Below are 24229 nucleotides of genomic sequence, written 5' to 3' on the forward strand. Positions count from 1 at the left end.
GCACACAAAACTGGTGTGCACCCCACTGTGCTAGGTGTTGTACGGGGAGTTGTGGCAGACATTGAGATGCTCTGCTCAGACCTCCCTTGAAGAAAAGATTCACTATCCAGCTGCAGGGACTGTGGTGAGCTGACAGCCTCCAGTTGTTGGTTCCTTCAGAGTCCACTTCTGCTTTCAAGCTATGGTCAATGCTCTTCTTGGACAGTTCCTCAGTTCCTGCTCAGTGACTAAACCAGATAGTAACTAAGGTCACACTCTTTTTGGGTGGCCCCAGCCCATGACTAGCAAAGTGGTGATATAAGGGCCTGGCCATTTCCCCCCAAGACAGGACTCCTCCGCTGGGCAATCTCTGTTACCAAGCTCCCCATTAGGCTGGCATAAGGTGACCAGCTGTCCTGGTTTGCTGGGACTGAGAGATTTCCCAGGATGTAGGACTTTCAGTGCTAAAATCGGGCAATTTCCAGACAAATTAGGATGGCTGGTCACTTTCACTGGTGTAGACCTTGTCAGGTCTGCCTCAGGGTCTGACAGCTCCCTTCCATCCAATCTTGTGTCCTTCCCTTTGCCTCTCACAGGTATTACTCCCCAATAAACTTTTTGTCCTCCTGGTTTCATCTCAGTGTCTGCTTCCCAGAGCATCCAAGACAGGGGCCCATATAGCACAGAACCCAGGAGGGACCTGAATACTGCAAGAGATGAGACTGAAAGAGAGAAGGAGGGCAGGGGAAGATTAATTTGACAATTACGGGGATGCTCCTGGTATAACTTTTTCAGTGGGCTATTTGTCCTGCACCCTTTGAAAAAGCGAAGAGGCATATGTAAATACTCAGACTTCAGGTTCCCTAAGAGGCATTTGAATACTCAAAACGAAGGCTTTGCCAAAACAAACAAATAAACAAACCCAACCTTCTTGTCCCTGTGTCCTTCTTTAGTTTTTTTAAAAGATTTATTTATTTGAGAGAGAGAGAGAAAGAGTGCGAGTGGGGGGAGGGGCAGAGGGAGAGGGAGAGAGAATCTCAAGCAGACTCTGCCCGTGCTGAGTGTGGAAACTGACTCGGGGCTCGATCCCATGACCCTGAGATCATGACCTGAGTCGAAACCAAGGGTCAGACGCTTAACCCACTGAGCCACCCAGGTGCCCCCCCACCGTGTCCTTCTTTAAACGTGCTTGTTACTAATTTCTATGATTTAAGAAGAAAAATGAAAGGAGCTTCAGCTTTTCTGCAAAGTATTCTTAAACTCAGGAGAGATTGTGGGTGAAGAAATGGGAACACATCCTTCAGAGCCAGGACTAGGATAAGGAGAGCAAGGTACTCAGGTATAACATTTAGGGAGGCCCTCATTGTCATGGTTGTGTGAGTACGGAGTCCGCACCTACATGAACCTGAGAGTGAGCACCTCCTTAAATAGTGCACCCAGCTGCCTGGCTTGCCTCACCCTAGTCCCAGCCCTGGCATCCATAATAGTATTAGGCAACTTACACACTACATTGGCTCTTTCCTGCCCCAGGTACAAAGCCATCGTCCGGCCAATGGATATCCAGGCCTCTCACGCTCTGATGAAGATCTGCCTCAAAGCTGCATTGATCTGGATTATCTCCATGCTTTTGGCCATCCCGGAGGCTGTGTTTTCTGATCTACATCCCTTCCATGAGGAAAGCACCAACCAGACCTTCATTAGCTGTGCCCCATACCCACACTCTAATGAGCTGCACCCCAAAATTCACTCCATGGCTTCCTTCCTGGTCTTCTACATCATCCCACTGTCGATTATCTCTGTCTACTACTACTTCATTGCTAGAAATCTGATCCAGAGTGCTTACAATCTGCCTGTGGAAGGGAATATACATGTCAAGAAGCAGGTGGGTGCTTAGGATTGATTCATTTCCTCTTTAGGGCTTGGATCTCTTTTGCACGCTACTGGCAAGTACATTATTTAGGTGGGCACGTCACCTCATTCTGCAATTAGAGGAGGTGGGTGATGGTAAATGGAAACTCCTAACCACAGAAGCCCAGGAATTCAGGTGTTTATAATCTTGTTCTCTTACTAAAGACCTAAGCTAGGGAGGTGTGGAGAATCTGAAAGATTTGAAGGATGGGTTTCTTTTTGAGAACTATCTGAAAAAGTATTGTTAACAAAATAAAATATTGAGACTCATAGGGATGTGACGTCTTTAAACTCCAGTCACATTGTTTGGATAGGAAGAGAGTTACCACATGGGGACAAAGCAGAGGGAGCAGGAAAATAAGGCTGGTTGAAGAAACAGAAGTAGTTTGATTAAGACAGGCTCACACTGATTTGGGTTCAAATCCAGACTTAATGACTAACTCACTCTCTCTGAACCTCAGTTCTGTTACCCATGATATAGGGTGATAACCCCACTATTGTAAGGCTGTGTGACGATTAAAAGAGCATATGTGTGACCTAGAATGCCCAGAATGCAGAATGCCCTCCGTATGTGTTAGACTCCCTCCGCCCTCCCCCATAACGCTGCATAATTTCAAACTTCAGGTATGAATAGCAGAAACCAGGGGCACCAGCTTTCTCCTCTTTGTCAGTGCTTGCTTTCTAATCCAAATGTAGATCATGTGGGATTTATGATGGAAAAAGTAGAAAGACTCCCCATCTGTTTAAAGGTACAGCTGACTCAGTTGGTCGCTTCACCCTATAAAGTTCCTTTTTTTTTTTTTTTTTTGCCTCAATTACGAGAGTAGCAGTTCTCAGTGAAACGGTCTCCATATTTGAAAGACCTCTCAATAGCGAACATCCACTGTACCTCAAATTCTTTAATAAGAAAGATGTTTCCCCTTTGCAGAAGTGGCAGAGGGTGTTGGGAGCAAAAGGAGATGCTCAGCCCACTTTGTCTAAGGACCTTCCTGTATAGTATAGCCCAGAAATAACTTGAGATTAAAAAATAATAATAATAGGAAGTTATTTTGGTTTGGCCAATGAGAAAGAACAAAGCTGGCTGCTTTTTTTGAGCATCAGAGGAAATAAGAAATGATTAACTGTGGAGCCAAGAAAGATATGAAGTCATAGGGCTGATAAACTGCACCAGTGTTCTCCTGAGGAAAAAGAGGTCGCTTACTAAAATTTCATTGTGCAAGCCATTCAAGCATGTAATCAACTTTGTTTAAAGATCTGTTCTCAGTGGCACGTTCTAACTATATTCTACTTCATGGATTTCTGCTTCCTGGCTTTTCCATTTCTGTGTTTCTGACTTTCCCCCTTTTATGCCATCTGTTTCTGTTGCTTTGCTCTCATTTTATCGGATTTTCTCTTGTCCTCTTTCTCCTGTTGAACTCTTTTTCTGTGGCTTTGTGAGCTCATCTATTTCCCCAATTCTTTTTCCCTGTCTGAATCTTTGTCTCTCTGCATTCATCCCACACCGTCCCTTGGTCCCTCTGTCTCCATGTGTGTGACTCTCTCGTTAGATTGAATCCCGGAAGCGCCTTGCCAAGACAGTGCTGGTGTTCGTGGGCCTCTTTGCCTTCTGCTGGCTCCCCAACCACATCATCTACCTGTACCGCTCCTACCACTACTCTGAGGTAGACACCTCCATGCTCCACTTCATCACCAGCATCTGCGCCCGCCTCCTGGCCTTCACCAACTCCTGTGTGAACCCTTTCGCCCTCTACCTGCTGAGCAAGAGTTTCAGGAAACAATTCAACACCCAGCTCCTCTGTTGTCGGCCTGGCCTGATGACCCGCTCTCATAGCACCGGCAGAAGTACCACCTGCATGACCTCCTTCAAGAGCACCAACCCCTCTGTGGCCACCTTCAGCCTCATCAATGGAAACATCTGTCATGAAGGGTACGTCTAGGCTGATCCTTGACCCTGTCACCCCAGGGGTCCCAGGTTTTGCTTTATGGCTAAAGAACCCTCACATCTGTTGTTGTCTCTATACCCTCCAAAGACCCTTTGGTAAGCTATGAGTTTGTAGGCAGGTTGCAGAGAAGCCCAAATGGATTGCTGTGATGTTTGAAAGGCGCATCGAGGCTTATGTTTTCCATTTCAACTTCTGAATGCTTCTTCTGATGTAGCGCCAACTCTCCCCTTTTTAGAAAAGGGAATAAGAAATTATTCTTTTAAGCATCAAGCCCTGATATACGGGTATGGCCAATTAAGTCATAGAAACTATATGAGCCACCAGATTTATACAGCTGAAAAATTATACATTAAATGTCCACTTTGTGAAAGACTTCACCTTGTCATTTCTTGAAGCAGAAACTAGCGCTTTAAAAATATGATTTGAATAATTTTTCAGGAATATTTATAATCACAAACCAAGGAACTGTTTTTTACACTCCTAACATGAAAGCCAACCCTATGAAAAAGTCCCATGTATGAGGGACCATTCCCAAATTGATAACACTGGAAGCCAGTTTAAAACAAATCCCTGAGTGTTGATTGTTTTTAAAAGATGTTACTGGGGACATAGGAGAAACACTCAACACATCATTTTAAGGCAAAAATACAACCAAACACATAGACACATATACAAAGATCCGTGTGAGGCTGTGGATTGATATCTCACACTCTGAATTCTAACTCAGTGGAGATCCTTTTTGCTGTTTCCCCATTTCAATCATCCATGGCATAGTTAGTTCTACCATAGAACAGAAATCCTTGTGGGAAAAAACTGATCATACTCTCAATTCATTATTTATAAGTACATAAAGTATAGTATTTATTTTTGGTATACAGATTTTCAGCCAAATATATCTACTTAGATTTGGCTGTCCTTGTCTGCTACATTGAAGCAGTAATTTCTTATGGAAAAAAAAAGGAGGGGGGAATCACATCTGAGTGGAAACAGAAACATGTTTACATTTAACACATTTAACATATGCTTACCTAAAGTCTGTGGGAGGAAATGAATAAAATTTCAGTAATATATATTTCTGTTTGAATATGTCTAAGTCATTTACAGGGGGCTTAGCTTTCAGAACGGATTGTAAAAGAGCTACAGATACATTTTCTAGTTAAGAATAGTATTTATGCAACAGCCATGTGTAGAAAAATACAGGACTGAAATCTTGTTATTTTTCTGAGTAAAGAGATTTGACGATCTTCTTTAGAAACCCTGAACCAAGTTTTTCTTGACTCCAGGATAGGCCGATTCTGACAGACTGCAAACATGTTAACCCACTTTCAGATGAACCCAGATTCTGCAAATGTGCCCTAAGGTGTATCCCTCACATCCAAAGACGATTTTAGTTCTGGTTTTCTCTGTCCAAGTGAGAAGGAACCGTCAGCTCTCTTTTCCACAGGGCCTGTGTGAAAACACTTTCATCTCTTGATAAAAGGACGTGCTCGCTGCCTGCGGAGCTTTAGAAGTTAGCACAGAGACAGTTGTAAAGACCTGTGTTTACAGCTGTATTAGCTGGAGTGAGACCTCTTCACTTGTGTCTGCTGCATGCACTTCTATACTGTACCCACCTGCTTTCCTGGTAGTCCGCCCATAATGACACTGGACAGTTTGAAAAGCAAGACAGGCAGTGTACCTGAAAGGACCGAGATTTGTAGCTGGACATCCCAACTCTGTCTACCTATGAGTTTAGCTGTCAGCTTCCCTTCTCAACTCATTTTTTCATCTCTAGAAGGAGAGGACAGTACTAAAGTCCCTCTATTGCGAAAATCCTTTGAGTCTTGTCATTGTTTCTAGTTCTGCCTCTAAAGCATTTACACAGCCCACCCGCTCACAGCTGCCCCACTTCTGCTACGTTTGCAACAACTCCTCTTGGGAGACCCTTCAACCCACCTTCTACAGTCCTGTTCACACTAGTGGGATGGAAGGAGACAGACACTGGAATAATCTGTATGAATCATGTCCCAGTAGCTTGTTATGTTTTGGAATTAAAGCTGAAAGACACATAAGAAAACATATTGCTCGATCTCCTCATTATACAAAGGGTACTTTTCCTGCTCACCTCCAACCTCCATGCACCTGTCATCATGAACTACTGCCCCACGATTTTACCCTTGGATTTCTTCAAAACTCTTGAGTATGCAGTGACTTCGTACCTAGTTAGGGGCTGCAGTGTCTGGCCTTCTGGGTACATAGTGTGACTTGCAGATCTCTGATCTACGGGCTTTCAAAGACATTTTGGGAGTAGGACTCGTCTTAATGTCTCCTTCAGGTAACATTGTGGCCTAGATTGTGTCGGTCTCCTCCCTAGCTTCTGGACAAACGGTGAGGAGACTGAAGTCTAGGTCTAGCTGTGTGTCATGAGACCAATCTTATCACCTCTTTGGGACTCCTGAATGAAAGGGCTGGAGAAGGCCTCTGCCAGCCAGTGACCCAGGACTGGTAAAACTGTTCTGTGAATCAGCTGATGGATGGACCCAAACCTTCTATTGGGATGGACTTTGCCGGGCCCTTCTCTAGGGAAGTCAACTTCTTATTCCACCTCAAGAACCTAGAATTACGGTGAGAGACACCCCAGCCCCCACATGATATCACCTCCCTGTTAGGGCAGAGTGTGGCAGGGGCTGGAGCTAAGACATTTCACGCCTGGCTTCCAAAGATAATCAGGTTTAGCGCTTATGTCTTTGGTGAGGAAAAAAAATCAATTTTTGCTGTGGAAAACCATCTGTGTTTATTCAATTGACAGACACTACCTTTCAATCTATCTTAAATTGAGCCTCCCTGAGGCAGGCAGCTCAACAGTGATAGATGAAGCAATAAAGCAAGGCAGTCTTCCCACCAACGGCTGCTGCTGGCAGGGAAGGCACAGCTGCTGTGAGGAGCCTTATTCCCCAGCAAGGTGGTCCTCCCTGCCTGGCGCAGATGAGGCCCCTCCCTGTTGCTGATCTGATGGTTCCCCATAAGTGTGGATGGCTAAACCCTGTTCTTCTGGCTGCCCTCACTCCCCCTCACTGAACCTGGCCTTCTGCCCCATTAATGAGCCCTGGATTTCCTTCTTTGCTACACAAACCATTTGGTTTCGGGTTCATCTTGAAGGATGGCGAACCCTTAAGTAGAGAAACAGTTTAGAGGCTGCTTCAGATGAACCAAACTCAGCTTGTTATGAAAATGCACACTGGACAGAAATAAATGAACTTGTCCATAGGATACGGGCACACCGAAGTTATAAAGTCTTGGTTTACGCCCAAAGTAGAGGTGGTTAGTGGTTTCAGAGTCTATTCATGTACCAAATGTCTTCTAGGAATAGAGAGTAGCTTTGTTTGGGGGCTACAAGTTGAATGACATCCTCAATCTGTGGACTAAAAGGTGGCTAAGTCACTTTCCCAAAAGCCAGATAGAAATGATCGCCCTGGGACCCTGACCATATGAGAGCTGAATGAATAGTACTCACTTCTGTGGTGGTGAGGTGGGGGTGGGGGGGTGGGGGTGGGGGTGGGGGTGGGGGGGTGGCAAACTTTCTTCCATTTCTGCCCTTCACATCCAGGTCCCAGGGGAGCTGTTGTTAGAGGGTGGCTCTGAACTAACCCTGGGTTGCTGGGAGGACTAGAGCACATTTTGCACATTTGTCTAATGTTCGGCTGAATTTTCACAAAATGGATTAACAACTGAAAACAAAGAAATTATTCACTCTCCTGGGGCCAGGTTTTGTGTCAGCTATTCAAAGAAACAAAGCCCTAACAAGCTCTAGTTTATTCTGTATGTGACAGTCATTCCTCTCGGCTCCCACCTTGACAGTCCCCTCCAGCCCCCCACCACCAACACAAACACAATAACTTTAGTATCAAACCACCTCTTATCATAACTTTGTCCTTCAAAGACACCCTTTTCTTAGGTATGGGCCAAGCATGAGCTCCAGCTGAATATATACAGCACAATCAATAAATCGCACACTGGGAACAGACTTTTCTTTTGTGAAACCACATTAGAAATGCACTCAGTGGAATTTATCTAATTTTTTAAAAATTTAAGAGCCCCTGGGTTAAAATACTACATGTCCAAGATTAATTCAAAAAATACTTTGCATTTACCTAGTGTTCATGGTCTATAAAACACTTTTACACTCATTGTCTCATCTAATCCAAGCCTTCCCTGCTGGCCAAAGAGCTGCTTAACAGTCTTTACTATGGAAATCTGTAAATGACATGTACTAGTGACCATCTATTAAAAGACCCCCGGAACTATGAGGCTGAAGCCTGCGACTACAGACGTTGAACCGTATTTGACCTCCAAAAGGGTGATCTCATATGGTCCACCGTAATCTGATCTCATTTGTAGTCACGGCCATTCTGGGATATTGAAGAACAGTGCTGATCCTCACTTTCCTAGTTGACAGGAGAGCCTGTGCCTGCAAAGTTGAGTCTGTTTAACTTGGCCTATGGCAGGGAACCAAGTCACTGTTGGTTTCCCCAGAGAGGCCTATTAGCTGGAACAGGATTCCATGTCACACTGAAGTGGAAATCTAAGAGAAGAAGGGCGGGATCCTTGGGAGCAAAAGCACAAGCCACAGAGCACACTGTGTTTGTGTGAAACCACAACGGAGTTCTGTGGCTCCAGAAGCGCCGGAAAGGGAGGGGCTCGACGTCACCAAGCACCAATGACGTGCCAAATGCAGTGCTGAGCACGTTTCTATTCTTCCTCACGAGTACCTTGAAAAGCATTCAGATGATGAAGCTGAGGCTCAGGGAGATCACTTCACCACCCCAAGGTCACACGGCACAGTGGAATGGCAGAGTATTAATGTGGACCTGGATCTCTCTTAAGACCCCGTCCATTCCACTGCTCAGCATGGCTTCCTAAATCCAGCCCATGTGAGAAATTAACTTCCCAGTAACTGATAGTCCTGTCCCTACTCTAGCTTTTGTCCAAAGGCATGAGCTACCGAGGAGGTTGAGGAATATACACAAAGGGCATGGAAGATGTTTCTAAGCACGTAAGTTAAGGACTCACTGCAGGCAGAGACTGAAATGTAGCACAGAGTAGGTGGGCAAGGAAGTCCCTTCATTCAGTTGCCCTCAGAGACACAATTCAGTTGCAACTGGAAGCCCTGGGAAGAATTTCCCACTTGGTTCTGTGACTAACCAAGGAGAAAAAAAAACCTTGGCAAACAGCCATATACAGAGGACCCAAGTGAGAACAGTCAATCCAGGCATCCTTCTTTCAATTACGATTCGTTGGAGAACTAGTATTGGTAAAAGGTGGAACCCCTTCCCCATTCCCACCCTCCCCTGCCAAACAGTAAGATATGATAGCAGATGGTTTTCTGGAAGCCTGGAGACCCAGGCTACATGAATAGCCTTTAACAGAAAAATCTCTCCTGGACTAAGTTATGAGCTCAGGTATGGACTTAGGCATCTGAGTGCCTAGCCCTAGGTGCCCTGTTAAAAACACAGATACCATCGTGTCTCTGCCCATTCTGAGCTCACATTCTAGAAGGTAAGATTATTTCCCTTTTTTTCTCCAAATTTAAAATTCATTCCCAGAGCCATATAATGACATGGCTGGACTCACATAATTTTATGGTCTTTTAAAAGGATCATTTTAATGGACAGTAAAACTTCACACATTCAACACCTCATTAATTCCCAGATGAGCTTCAAAATTTTGGTATACCTTGGGATTTCAGTTGTTCAAGGTACATTATATAATTTAGGGCTGTTGTGAATCCATATTTTTTCATCACTTTGCTTCAGTTTTAGCCAGTGCTACTGATATATCATTATTGATAATGTATAATAACATTAAGAAAGTAAAACTGACAAAAAAAAATTTCTTCCCCCCCTGTAATCTGGGGTTAACAGATTCAAACACGACCTTTCTTGCATCCAAGTCAGCAGAATTTTGGGTAATAAAATTTGTTGAAAAGGTCTGAGTTGTAAAAATACATGGCACAAACTTCTTTATGTCATTTTCTGTTTTGTTTTAAATATTAGACTCATATTTTGTAAATTATAATTGTACTTGTTACTATTAACTGTAAATATTTATTGCATCAAAAATGTGCTCTGTGTTAAATAAGTCAGAACAAGTTCCAGGTGTGGTACTTATAGTATAAATAATGTCATGGCTTGGCTTTACCTAGACTCCTTAGACTAATGAATTATTTATAAGAAATTCACAATATTAATGTGAATGATTCAGATCCTTTTAAACGTGCAAACTTAACTGTGTGACCATGTGAAATTCTATGAAGTGTGCTCAATGATTGTATTCTTGTTTTTCAAGACATGTTTCCAGTGCTTCTATCACATTGTACGTGATCTGTGCGACATTAAGTCAAATCAGTGTAGCTGAATATTTAAGTCATAGAAGATAAGAAATGTGTTTTATTTCTTAATATAATAAGGCATATTTTATTAAGTGGACAGATGCATGTATTCGATGTTCAATAAAAATAAAAAGCTGTTGCATGGATATAGTCAGTGGCCATCTGCTCCGGGGCTCTTCTTCCATTCCAGAACCATCTACATTAGAATCACCCAGGCTGCTTGTTGCAAAATGCAGATTCTCCAATTCTCAATGGACTGGGAACATCTGGGGGTTTGGCCCAAAAGTCTGCATTTTAAAACAGGCTCCTCAGGTGATTCCTCAGAACACAAGGGTTTTGTTTCATTAAACTTTTACAGTATATATTTAACTTTTGAATAAGTAAGCTTTTCTCACGATCCAAAATCGAAAGCATAAAAAAGGTATTCAGGGAAAAGTCACGAGGCTACCTCACAGTTCCCAGCAGCCATCACCACTCCCCGCCGTGAGTGGCCATTGTTGCTATGCTGTTTTATGTGTACGCTACTGGACACTTCTTATGCGCTTGCCAGGAAATACAAATGTGTGTTTTCCTGCAGCCCACCACCATTTTACAGAAATGGCAGCATATTATATGCATTGTTTTGCCCGCTGTTTGCTTCACTACATACCATATCTTGGAGATCTTTCCATATCATTATACAAAATTCTTCCTCATTCTTTCTTATATCTGCATAGCATTTACTTATTCAATCCCCCTTTGATGAACACTTAGGTTGTTTCCGGTATTTTGCTATGATGAACCGTGTTGCAATGAATATATAATCTCACACATGAGCAAGTGTTGCTGTAGGAAAACATCTTAAATGTGGAATTGCAGAAATAAAGACCATATACTTTTTTTTTTTTTTTTTTTTTTTTTTTTTAAGATTTTATTTATTTATTTGACAGAGAGAGCGAGAGAGCACAAGCAGGGAGAACAGTAGAGGGAGGGGGAGAAGCAGGCTCCCCGCCAAGCAGGGAGCCCGATGTGGGGCTCGATCCCAGGACCCTGAGATCATGACCTGAGCCAAAGGCAGACGCTTAACCATCTGAGCCACCCAGGCGCCCCTAAAGACCATATACTTTTATAATTTGACAGTTATTCCAAATTGCTCTCTTTAGGGCTTAAATACCAAAGTTTGAGAACCTCTGTTTTCTGGGATAATCCTAGTCATCAGAGAGCAGGAAAGCACGAAAGAAATAACACAATTGGTCGCAAATGGGGGCTGTCGATGTTCCCTGCACTCCAGGTGAGAAGAGCATGCCTATCAGATAGAGCGAACAGATTCCTTGAGGGGCACACTGACAGCCATGCCAAGGAGGCCCCAGAGTGCAGGGCTGTATATAACCACGACCACGGGGTCATCTTGGGAGAAGGCTCTCTGGATGTATCACCCACCGGTTAAATCGTAAACACTGAAAGTGTCAATGTTTTAAATAGCTAAAAGTGGTGATTCATGATTGTGCCTAAAGTAGACCCTGCATCTCTAGTTTTCCTGGATTAGATGGGAAGATGAGCAGACTAAAATCTTTGAGACACCCAGGGTATAAAAATCCAATTGACATTTAAGGTTGGTCCATGTTAATTGCTGAGAGAAAGCCCAGGTGAATTTTCTCATCAGAAACTCTAAACTCTTTGTAAGCACGCTGCCTACCTTGTCAGAAAAGCAGCTTTATCGATGCGTAGATTGTAACATTGAGAATTTAATATTCTCTTTAAAGTCTTGGATTATTGAAGTTGGAAGATACCCCAGAGAATGCCCAGACACAACCGCACATCTCACAAATGAGGAAGTTAAAGAATGTGTCATGATTTGGGTTTCCACTTGGTCATCAGGCTTTAGAAAAATGAAAACAATTGGCTTGAAGATGACATGGGTGAGGAGAGGTTCATCAGGCCCTTCTGCTAGAGGGAAGGTAAATCTATGCATGGCTATCTGCTAACACATCAGGCAGAGAAACTTCCTGGTCACTCGGCTCAACATTGATAAACTTTGGCTTCTACTACGAGATACCAGATAACATCAAGAAAATGACGCAAAGGCAGGCGTCTTGTCCCTTGAATATGGACTGAACTGTGTTCAATATTATAAAAATGAATTTTTAAGAGCACATTCCCCCCCTGCTTCCCAGAACTGAGATCAGGGAAGTCAAGCATTTTGCTCCAGGTCACTTGTCAACTATGACATCTACCCAGTACGTTTCCCAGTGTCCCTTCCCACCTTCTGTGACAGCCCAGTGCTCCTCAGTGCCTCTCAGAGGGACTGGACTAGCTCTGACTCCCCAATGTGCTGTTTGCTAGAACAGTCTATGTTCGTGGGTCCACTCTTTTTTTTTTTTTAAGATTTTTATTTATTTATTTAACAGAGAGAAACACAGCGAGAGAGGGAACACAAGCAGAGGGAGTAGGAGAGGGAGAAGCAGGCTCCCCGCTGAGCAGGAAGCCCAATGCGGGGCTCGATCCCGGGACCCTGAGATCACGACCTGAGCTGAAGGCAGACGCTTAATGACTGAGCCACCCAGGCGCCCCTTGTGGGTCCGCTCTTGAGGAGTTTTCCAGGATACTGCTACTTAAAGTATGGTCTGTGGGGGCGCCTGGGTGGCTAAGTTAAACATCTGCCTTCGGCTCAGGTCATGATCCCAGGGTTCTGGGATGGAGTCCCGTGTTGGGCTCCCTGCTCAGCGGGGAACCTGCTTCTCCCTCTCTCTGCCACTCCACCTGCTTGTGCTCTCCTCTCTTTCTCTATCAAATAAATAAATAAAATCTTAAAAAAAATAATAAAGTATGGTCTGTGGACCGGCAGCGTTGACATCACCTGGTTAAAAATGCAGGCTCTTGGGACACCTGGGTGGCTCAGTGGGTTAAGCGTCGGACTCTTGACTTCGGCTCAGGTCATGATCTCAGACTTGTAAGTTGGAGCTCCACATCGGGCTCCGTGCTCAGTGCAGAGTCTGCTTGAGATTCTCAGTCTCTCTCTCTCTCCATCTGCCCCGACCCCGCAAGTGCTCACTCTCTCTCTCTCTCTTAAATAAATAAATAAATAAATAAATAAATAAATAAAATCTTTTAAAGAAATGCAAGCTCTTGGGCCCGGCCTCAGACCTTCTGCATTAGAATTTTAAGAGATCCCCAAGTGAATCCTATGCATATTCAATTTGTGACCACTGACAGAGGACATCATTTACTGTGAAGAAATCCACAGTGGGCTTGATACTTTTGCTCTGCCATCTGGTGGTGTCACACCAGCCTTCTGGCTTGAGAGCCTTGGAATCTCTTTCCTCATGTGGCCTGTTTACCACCTTAGTCATTTGGACCAAACTCTGTCCATACAGATTGGCCAAATCCCCCAGTGTCCTATCCCTGCTCTCCAGGGACTGGGAGTCTATCTAGGCCTTCCAGGCCTAGAGTCATCTTAGAACTCATCACACAATTATTTTTCCTTTCTTGTGGTCTACTAATGAGGTCAACTAACAGTGGCAGTTGTCTGTTGTACTCAAGTCATTCCTTGCCCAGAAAGACTAATTTTACCTGATAGTAACTAATGGGACGTGTCATGCTTCCCAAATTCCCATGAGAAACTTTTGTCCAAAAAAAAAAAAAAAAAAAAACCCACAAAACTGTAGTACTATATGGTGGCTAACTGAACATAAAAAATAAAATAAAAGATTGATAAAAATTGTATCTGCTTATTGCTCAGTGATTTTTTTCAAAGAACTAAAAACTATCACCCATTTACCCACCCTAAAGAAGGTACTGAGTTTCTGATTAGATGTTGTTGTTCCAATTTTATCTAAGAAGAGGTTGTTAAAAGCTCCAGTGTACCTACCCTCTCAGAAGCAGAATCGAGATTACAGGCAAAACCTTGTTTGCTGTCCCTTTAAAGCAGGAGGGTGTGGTTCTGTTTGGACAAATACAAAAAGAAAACATCTCACAAGCCAAGGGTGAAAACCAGTTAGGTCCTACCTGAATGTTGGGAAGGGAGCAAAGGGCCATCAACCCCTGTACTGGTCTCTAGCTCCCATGGTGTCTTAAAAGTTTCTGCCTTGTTGCACATTTTAAGAGAACATAGAAAAGAGGTCACTCCAAATTGTGCAGATGCCTAATAATAAAAGCCAGTCCCACTTAGACGCTAACTGGTTATTTATATTCAAAACTAAAATCGCTCTCAATATCCTTCACCTCTTGTTGTGTCCCCTTTGCCTTCTAATGGTTGTCAAAATTCTCCCACTCATCTAAACTCAAAACCTGCTTAAGGGCGCCTGGGTGGCTCAGTTGGTTAAGCGACTGCCTTCAGCTCAGGTCATGGTCCTGGAGTCCCAGGATCGAGTCCCACATCGGGTTCCCTGCTTAGCAGGGAGTCTGCTTCTCCCTCTGACACTGCCCCCTCCTGTGCTCTCTATTTCTCTCTCTCTCATTCTCTCTCTCAAATAAATAAATAAATAAATATCTAAAAAAAAAAAAAAAACCTGCTTAAGATTCTCTCTCTCCCTCTCCCTCTGCCCCTTCCCTCACTCTCCTGCTTTCTTTTAAAAAAAAAAAAAAAATCCTGATGCCCAGGCCCTGCCCCAGAACAACTGAGTCAGAATCTCTGGGAGGGGAGAACCAGGCATCCCTATTCGAAGTTCCCCGAGTGACTGCAATGAGCAGACAAGGTTAAAGACCATCTCACCTGAGATGTCCTCTTACATCTCAGCCGGCCTGAATCCAACCCATTCCTCAAAGCCCAGCTCCAGGGTTCTCTCCCTGTGAAGCCTTCCTGCTCTCCCGTGCTCCAACAGCCCTTTCTGCACGGGCCCTAGCTCTTATCATAAACCGCCTTGAGTTATATTTACTTGTGTGAATGCTGGTCTCTCCCACTAGATCAGGGATTGACAAACATTCTCTGTAAAGGGCCAGGTAGTAAATATTTTAGGCCTTGTGAGATCCACAGTCTCTGTCAAGACTACTGAACCCTCTTGTTGTAGCATAAAATCAGCCACAGGTAACATGTAAATGAATGAACGTGGCTGTGTTTTAACAAATCTGTATTTGCAAAACCTGATGGTGGGCTAGATTTGGCTTGAGAGCTGTAGCTGCTGACCCCCCAGCACAAGACTAATATAGCACCTTAGGGGCAAGAATCGTTCAGTCTCTCTCTCCCTCTCTCTCTCTCTCTCTCCCTCCCTCTCCAGCCCTAGTGTCTATCACAGTGCCTGAATCAGTGACAGAAACCCACAAAACTCCCTTCGTGGGGGTCTACGTGGTCATCCTCTCACAACCGAGCCTAGAGCATGGGGAAGGCAAAGCGAAGCAGGAGGAGTCAGAGTTTGTCAATTTTGCCTTTTAGGCAAATATTAGCATTTACCTTACTTATTCCCAGCAGAACTGTCAAACAGTCTCCATTTGCAGTGCACAGAGTCACTCATCAACCGTGAAAATGGGCTCCTATGCGAGGACTAACTTTCCATGTCCCTTCTACCATGCTACGGGCTGGTAAGCATCTTGAGATTTGTAAGGTGCAAGCATCTGAACAGAGATCAGTGTTTGTAAGAGGCAGCTGTCCAATTTGCAAACCCAAACTGTAGGAAAGCAGCCTGATTAGCATCACCAACTAATGTTGACATAATTCACCATTACTGAAAAACTATGCCCACTCCAGACATCGGTGAAAGGAACCAGGGCTCCCTGGCCTATAACCACAGACAGGTGAGCCTTCGACGGCCCCTTAATGTACATCACTGTAGGTGGTCACACTTGTTTTAAGGTGTCTTAGCCCGTTTGGGCTACTATAACAAAAATACCATTGACTGGGCAGCTTATAAGCAACAACAATCTATTTCACTCAGTTCTGAAGGCTGGGAAGTCCAAGATCAAGGTGCCAGCAGATTTGGTGTTTGGTGAGAGCCCACTTCCTGGTTCAGAGGTGGCTCCTTCTTGCTTGTCTCACACAGTGGAAGGGCTAAGAGATCTTTCTCAGGGTGCTTTCACGAGAGCACTGATCCCATTCATGAAGACCCTCACAACCTAATCACCTCCCAAAGGCCCCACCTCCTAATACCATCACCCTGGGGGCTAAAATGATAGCACATGAATTTGGGGGAGACACATTCAGTCCACAGTATAGGGGTTCATTTTAATAAGGAAATATGCCTTGTATCTCCTAATTCACGTTTCTTCTCCCTACTCTAAAATGTGTCTCAGGCAGTAAGAAGAAAGGCTGTGTGCAAACTGCTGGATTGGAACACACTACCGGAGCAGTAAGAATACTAAAATAAATGAAGAGTATGAACAAAGAAAAAAAGAGCTAATATTTGGCAATCACATGATCATCTACAAATGCAGTATCACATCACCTCTAAAGAGCAGGGCCTCAAAAACCCAGGGTTGCACCACGAAGAACTGCGCTAGCCTCAGCACTGGGAGCCCTGGCACAATGATTTGGCTTGTCTGTGGAGCGCACCACGGAGGGGAGGGCCTAGGTCTAAGTGGGGTGGCCACAGTTCTGCTACAGGAAAAATCATGGGTCCTAAGTGGAGTTCTGGTGAGACCCTGAGTGCTAACGAGGGGACCTTTCCCTCAAAACGGGGGAGGCGCCAGCCACGACTAGGAGCTGCAGGTAGGGATAGACAGATGCAGTGCGTCTGCGCTTCCTGTCTAGCGACTGAGGAACATAAGGACTCGAGTGCAAAGCTGATAGACCCAGATCAGCAGATGGAGGAGCCCCAGGCTTTGACGTGTATCAGTGGGGTCCCAAACAGTCCTGCCCCTGCTGTCAGCCCTCGGAAGCCCCATACAGCCTCGGACATACCGAGGCTCACCCTGACTTCCACCTTGGGGAACTCGGAAGGGGAGGACCTTGGTCTGAAGGGCATGAACTCTAGTAAGTGGAGGGTGGAGTTCCAGGACTGGTTTGGTATGAAGGTGGAGATCCTGAAGATGGACTGACACAAACACCCAGTGCCCTTGCCCCCCAGCTCTGGGAGGTCCCAGCAGAGCCGTGGTGTGACCTGCTTGAAATGTCCCCGGGAGAGAAGGGCCTCGTCTAAGGAAGTGGCCCCAGTTCTGCAGCAGGAGGAGACCAACGCCCTAATAGGATTCCAGATTGAGGACCCTGAGTGCTAATGAGAGGACCTCCCCCGAAAAGAGGGGGCAGACCAGAACACTACCCATGCTCTCAACTCCAGGAGGCTTGAGGCAGGTGGATCCAGGTGTGGTGTGACCCAACTTCCCCTCCAGTGACTCAGGGAAGGGAAGACCTTAATCTGAGCCTGGTTGACTCAGTTCAGTAGAACGAGGAGTCAGAAGTCTGACACTGAGCCAACGTCAGAACTCTGGGTGAGGACTGAGCTAATGACCCAGTGGAGAGCTGTGGGATCCCATAGAGTCCTCACCCTTTTCTCAGCCTTTGTAGGCCCCAAGCAGCCTTGGCAGGATGTGGCTCACCCTGAACTTCCAACTCTGAGGTCCCATTTAAGTAAAGACCTTGGTGTAAAAGGCATGGGCTCAGGTCCCCTGAAGGGAGAGTCCCAGGACTGGTCAGGTGTCAAGGTGAGGATACTGAGGGAGGAAATGGGGACCAGTCAACCCCCCAGTAGAGAGGGTTGCACCAAGCCTCACCCCTGGGAGGCCCAGGGCAGAGCTGACAGATTCAGGTGCCCCCTGACTTCAATTTGCAGGGTTGCAGTAAATGAAGGCCTTGGTTTAAGGACTGGTTGCCCCAGTTTAGCAGAGAGAGGAGTCCCAGGCCCTGTGGGGAGTGAAGGTAAAAATCCTGTGGGAGCAATGAGAGAAACCACTCCAGAACAGAGGAGGCCACGGAAAGTCTTCCCTGTGGTGTCAGCCTGGAAAGCCACGGGCAGAACTGTTTGGGTGAGAGGACTCACTTCTTAGGGGGCAGGGGAGCGGGATCAGAGGAGAACAGAGAAGCGAGCGTCCTGGTCCCAGCCAGGACTGGCAGGCTGCAGCCTCAGGCACGCTCTGACTCCCTCCACCAGGGCCTCAGGGGACAACTGACTGAGAGAACAGAAGCCCTAGTGGGTCCTGCAGCAGTGCCTTCAAGGGTACCTACATGGGGCATTTTTAAAGCCACAGTGACATCTCCCTGCTGAAGGGACTCACACCCTTTTATCCTGCTCCTCCAGGGGCCCGCGTCAGGTGCCCTCCTATCACACTCGTGCCTGCTGTCCCTAACCACAGTCATGCCTCATGGTCAGAAGAGTAAGCCCCGTGCCCGGGAGAGAAGCCCACAGGCCCGAGGTGAGAGCCAGGGTCTTGGGGCAGCTCAGGCCACTGCAGCAGTGGAAGAAGAGGTCCCCTCTTCCCCCTTGCTTGTCTGTCAGGGTGCGCCCCTGAGCTCCCCTGCAACAGGCCCTCCCCAAAAGTCTCAGAGGGCCCGATCCACCAGCAGTCCTGATGCAACCATTTCAGGCTGAAGCTCTGATGAAGGTGCCAAGAGCCAAGGGGAGGAAAGCCCAAGTCCCTGCCAGGCCCTGCCTTCCCCTGAGAGCTCTCACACGCATCCTCTGACCAGGAAGGCGGGCATGTTGGTGCATTTTCTGCTGTACAAGTATAAAATGAAGGAGCCCATTACCGAGGCAGAAATACTGAAGGTTATCAACAAAAAGTACAAGGAGCAATTCCCTGAGATCCTCAAGAGAACCACTGAGCGCTTGGAGCTGGTCTTTGGCCTTGAGCTGAAGGAAGTTGACCCCAGCAGTCACTCTTACGCCTTTGTTAGCAAAGTGGGCCTTCCCACCGAAGGGTGTCTGAGCGACGGCGTGGGCTTCCCCAAGAACGGGCTCCTGATGCCTCTCCTGGGTGTGATCTTCATGAATGGCAACCGGGGCCACTGAGGAGGAGACGTGGGAATTCCTGAATGTGTTGGGGGTCTATGCTGGGAGGAGGCATCTCATCTTTGGGGAGCCCAGGAAGCTCATCACCAAAGATTTGGTGCAGGAAAAATACCTGGAGTACCGCCAGGTGGCCGACAGTGATCCTCCTTGCTACGAGTTCCTGTGGGGCCCAAGAGCCCACGCTGAAACCAGCAAGATGAAAGTCCTGGAGTTTTTGGCCAAAGTCAGCAATACTGTGTACCCCAGTGCCTTCCAGGGCTGGTATGAAGAGGCTTTGAGAGATGAGGAAGAGCGAGCCCAGGCCAGAGTTGCAACCCAGGCTGCCACTGGTGCCCCGGCCAGTGCCCGCTCCAAGGCCACGTCCAGCAGCCCCCCTCAGCCCTAGTGAAGTCGAAGATGGGGTCTTCACCTTGCCTTTGGAAAGGGCTGTCAACCTCCTAAAGTAATGTGGAGTCAGGTGGGGCTGGAGAGAGCAGAATCTCTCTCTTCGTTGTGTTCTTGTTATTCATAAATAACGTACAGATTTACCTCTTTTTTTCTTATCTTTCCAATGTGTTCTTTTTAAAAACATTTATTGAAATTCAGAATCTAAGCTTATGAATAACATGGCTCACATATTTATCGCTAGTTATCAAATTTGAGAGTAATGGTTTTGTATTTTGTAAAACAAACTGAAAATCCTTGCATCTTTTATTGTGAGCCAGTACAAGAAAAACATAGCCCTGGAATAGGGATTTTCATTAAAATGTAAGAGAAATGCACTGTGAAAATGTTGAGATAACAAGATAGTGAAAAAAAAAGAAAAGTAAAAAGTTTTTACTTTTCTTGGTTTTTCTTATTTATTTTGCTCTTTCTTTGGGTAGAATTAAAAGATATATACCTGGATTTGCTTAGCTTTTCAAGAATGTGGGAGAAAATAAATGGTCATGAATTAGAACTCTTGTTCACCATCTCTTTTGTTCACCAAACATGAATCGAGCATCTGCTCTTTGGAAGGCTTCATGCTAGTTCTAGGATGTGTACACAAAGAAGACCCAGCCCCTGCCAGTAACATTTCAGAGTCCAAGAGAAGCTATCAGATAAGGAACGTGGTGAGATACACTCCTCATCCTGAAGGACAGTAAACAGAAGGCAGGAGGAGTGAGGAGATTCTACATAGAAGCAGTCCAGGGTAAATCTCCTGAGACAAGACAGGCGGGGAGCCTGGGAAGCTGCCAGTCCCTCTGTGGGAGGGAATTTTAAGTTTGGCTACACCAAGGGTTAGCTGAAGCTGTTGAAATGGTGAGGGACCAGCGACCAGAGCCCCAGATGGTGGGTCTCACAATGGAAAGACTATGTCTGCGATGGAAAACTGCTCTTAACCATTCCTTAGGGATGTGGTAAACCAGAGAGAAGTCCCCAGACACCTGCAGCAGGGGGAGAATGACTCCCAGGCTCTGTTCCCGGGCAGGTGAACACAGTGCACTCACTAGGTGTTTTGTGCAATCAGTGTCCAGAGAGTTTGTGAGACTAGGGTGACAGCAACCGCTTTGCCTTGGCCTGGGGCAGCTCGGGGGATTGACCGCTCCATTAAAAGGAAACCTAAATTGGGCATTCTTCTGTGTAATATGGCAAACCCTAAACGAGGTCTAGATTTTTGGTGGTGGTGAAATGAGTAAAAACAGAGATGGGTTCCATGCAAGGGCAGCTGAGAAGGAGGCAAGTCATTGCCCTTTGCACATCTGCAGTAGCTTCATGGTGTATCCACTGGGAAGTCTACCACACCCCACATCAAATGACTTACCATCTAATGGGGAAATACTGTTTAGTTTCATTTCGTAAGCAGCATTTTGGCTGACTTGAGTGTTTTGTTTTGTTTTGTTTTCCTAGAACACTGCATATTCTCTGACCTCCTTCTCGAATGAAAAAAAGAAAAAAAATCCCAGTGTGGTATGTGGTATCATCTGGGTCAAAATAATCACGGTAATAACTGCTATTCAAAAATGTCTCAATACTTGGCAGGCTCCGTACTGGGTTTGCAACACATATTCCATACACCCATCGGTCTTGGAAGACAGGGCTTACCAAACCTGCTCCACAGATAAAGAACCCGAGGCTCCGAGAGTTTGCTAACGTGCGTGAGCTCACACTGCTGGTAAGCTGCGGGGCCAGTGCTGAACCCATGGTCTGAATTTATCTAGAGCCCACACTAGCCTGCGCCTCTCAGCCAGAGGCAGATACTGTGTCATAATTCACATTTCCTTTCACGACTCCTAGATCTATCTCAGGTGATAAAAAGGGGGCTCTGTGCACAAACTATTGGTTTGGAATGCATAGCTAGAGCAAGAAAATATCAAAATAAACAAGTGGTGTGAATAAAGAAAAAGAAAATAGTTGGGGACCATACGATCATCTGCATATGCAGTGTCAGATCACCCCGAAAGATAGGGGCTCACCAAACCATGCAGCTCCATCCCTGCCTTAGAGAAAGTCGATGTATTAGAACCAAAGTTACATACGAGGCTAAGTCCAGTTGGTGAAGAGAAGGAAGAAATAGGCCGGCTTTTTCCTGGGCATGCTGCGTTGAGCTACGGCCTCCCAGTCTCCCATCACTCCTGCCACACCAATTCCATCTGCAAGGTTTGCAGGAGGAAAGTTGCTCAAGTGTTTGCGGGGACCTAGCATTTCCTAGGAAGCCTGTAACCTAGGAACATGAGCCAAGATGTGGGACCCTATGTCGGAGGATGGGGAGATCAACATCCCAGAATATAGGTGGTCTCACAGAGACTAACCTGCATCTGCCCTCAGACCACAGGGCCCCAGGCAGGGCTGACCATCCCCTCGTCCTTCAGGGTTGTCTGGAACATGAGAGTCTTGGTCTAAGGAAGGCGACCTCAGCTCAGTAGAGGGAGAATTGCGAGCCACTGACAGACAACAAGGGGAGGACCTAGAATGAGGAATGAGGAATGAGGAAAGGAGTCAAGCAGAACAGTGGGATCCCATGAGGTCCTGCCCCAGCTGTCAGCTCTTGAGAGTCTGGAACAGTTGTAGCTGGATTTGGCTCACCCTGTCTTCCAACTCAGTAGTTCCAGGAAGGTGAGAGAAACAGCCCCAGGTCACCTGAGGTGGCATCCCAAGAATGGGCCTGACACCACAATGCTCGGTGTCAAGGTGAGGACACTGAAGGAGTGAGGGAAACACCCACCTGAGAACACAGGAGTCCCCACAAACCTCCCCTGCTCCTGCCCCAGCTAGTAACCCTGGGAAGCCTAGAGAAGAGGTGTTAGATCGGGGAGCCCCCTCATTTCTGCCTGCAGGGTAGCAGGAACAGAAGGGCTTTGGTCTAGTGGGGGTGGCCCCAGTTCTGCAGAGGTGGAGACCCAGGAACTAAGAGGAAACAAGGTTGGGACTCAGTGATAGGAGGGGACTCCCACTGGTCGAGAGGTTCCCACAAGGCCCTGCATGTTCTTATCCTTGGATTGCCGAGTGCAGAGCATTTAGCCCAGAAACCCTTCATTTTTGCCTGTGGAGTCACCGAGATGGGAGGGCCTTGGTGTAATGGGTGGCCCTAGTGTCACAGAGGGAGGAGTTTTATCCCTAATTGGTGTGCAGGTGAGGACCCTGAGTACTAATGAGAGGAACTCTCCCCAAACCAGGGGACTTCTCAGAGTCCCACCCCAGCTCTTGGCCTTGGGAGGCCTGAGGCAGGGGTAAGCAGATATGTTGCAGCCCATGTTCTAGGCATTCAGGGAGGTGAGGACTCGAGTGTGAGGCTGATAGACCCAGATGAGTAGATGGAGGAGTCCAGGCTGTGATGCGTATCAGTGGGGTCCCAAACGGTCCTGTGCCTGCTGGCAGCCCTCAGAGGTGCCATACAGCCTTGGCTGGACACAGCCCACCCTGACTTTCTCCTCGGGGAATCCAGAAAATGAGGGCATTGGTCTGAGGGGCACAGACTCAGGAAAGAGGATGAAGTTCCAGGACTGGTCAAGTTTCCAGACTGGGGACTCTGAATGTGGACTGAAGAGCTCACTCTGCCCATAACCAAGGGAGCTGCCCAGTGGCCCCTGCCCCCCACCCCCACGTCCTCTCTCAGCACTAGGAGGGTGGACAGAGCTATGGGCTGACTTCTGCTTGGAAGGTCTCAGGAAGGGGAGGGCCTTAGTTTACGGAGATGGTCCCAATTTTTCCAAGAGAGGAGATTGGGTCCTAACTGGAATCCAAGTGAGGAACCCAAGTGCTCACCAGGGGACCTCGCTCCAAAAGGGGAGGCCACCCAGAGCCCCACCCCTGTTGGCAGTACTGGGAGCTCCATGCAGGGATAGGCACATGTGGTGTACCCAAGTTCTCCCTCTAGGGAGGCAGGGAGGTAAGGGCTTTGTTCAGAGGCTGGTGGACTCATGTCAGTAGAGGGACTCCCAGTGAGCCCAGGCCAGAGAAGGCCCTCACTGAGCTGTCAGCCCCAGGTCCCTTCTCCTCCTAGGGATTCCAGGAAGGTGGGGGCCAGGTTTTAGGGGTCAACTTCAGTACAACAGAAGGGAGGGGCCCAGGCCCTGCCAACAGTTGATATGATGGTGCTGACTATAAACTGACAGGCCTCCACCCAGCAGGGAGGATCCCTGCTACCAGCCCCTGCTGTCACCCCAGGCAGCCCCAGGCAAGGCTGGTGGGCTGCAGCCCAAGGCACATTCTAACTTCTTCAGGGGTCCTCAGGGGACAGGCTGACCAGAAGAACAGGAGCCCTGTGGGGTCCAAGAGCAGTGCCCTGGCAAAGGGGCTCACAGCCTCTCACCCTTCTCCTCCAGGAGCCACACCACGTGCCCTCCTGCCACATTCCCTTCTGCTGTCCTTAGCCACAGTCATCATGTCTTGAGGTCAGAAGAATAAGCTCTATGCCCGTGAGAAAAGCCGCCAGGCCTGAGATGAGTCCTAGAGCCTTGGGGATGTACGGGCCACTACAGCAGTGGAAGAAGAGTCTCCGTCCTCCTTCTCTCCTTCTTTTGGGCATATTCCCCAGAGCAAGGGTGATGTCAGGTCACAGAGCACTCTGCAGGAGCCTCGGAGAGTGCCAAACACCACCACTGCTTTCTGTGGGTGTTTTAGGCACAGAATCTTAAGAAGGTGCTAAGAGCAATGATGAGGAAAGCAGAAGTTCCTGCCAGGCTAATGTGAATATTTTTATATCATCGTTCACTAGAGTG

At 46.8% G+C, this 24229-nt stretch overlaps 2 protein-coding genes across 2 annotated transcripts in view; both read left to right on the plus strand.

Annotated features, from left to right (window-relative positions):
• Nucleotides 1-7299, plus strand: part of GRPR (gastrin releasing peptide receptor) — a 33796-nt gene extending 26497 nt beyond the window's left edge. Inside the window, exons 2-3 of the mRNA XM_032389662.1 lie at nucleotides 1510-1861; nucleotides 3435-7299. Of these exons, the coding sequence (XP_032245553.1) occupies nucleotides 1510-1861; nucleotides 3435-3824 (742 nt within the window). The 3' untranslated portion in view covers nucleotides 3825-7299. The remainder of the gene's footprint in view (nucleotides 1-1509; nucleotides 1862-3434) is intronic.
• Nucleotides 7300-18395: 11096 nt separating this feature from the next.
• On the plus strand, nucleotides 18396-19434 carry MAGEB17 (MAGE family member B17). The gene is given in 2 exon segments (XM_032389589.1): nucleotides 18396-19037; nucleotides 19039-19434. Coding segments are annotated over 2 exon segments (1038 nt in total).
• The last annotated feature ends 4795 nt before the right edge of the window (nucleotides 19435-24229 follow it).

This window comes from Phoca vitulina, unplaced genomic scaffold (assembly GCF_004348235.1).
Source record: "Phoca vitulina isolate PV1807 unplaced genomic scaffold, GSC_HSeal_1.0 scaffold55, whole genome shotgun sequence".
Classification (NCBI taxonomy): Eukaryota; Metazoa; Chordata; class Mammalia; order Carnivora; family Phocidae; genus Phoca; species Phoca vitulina.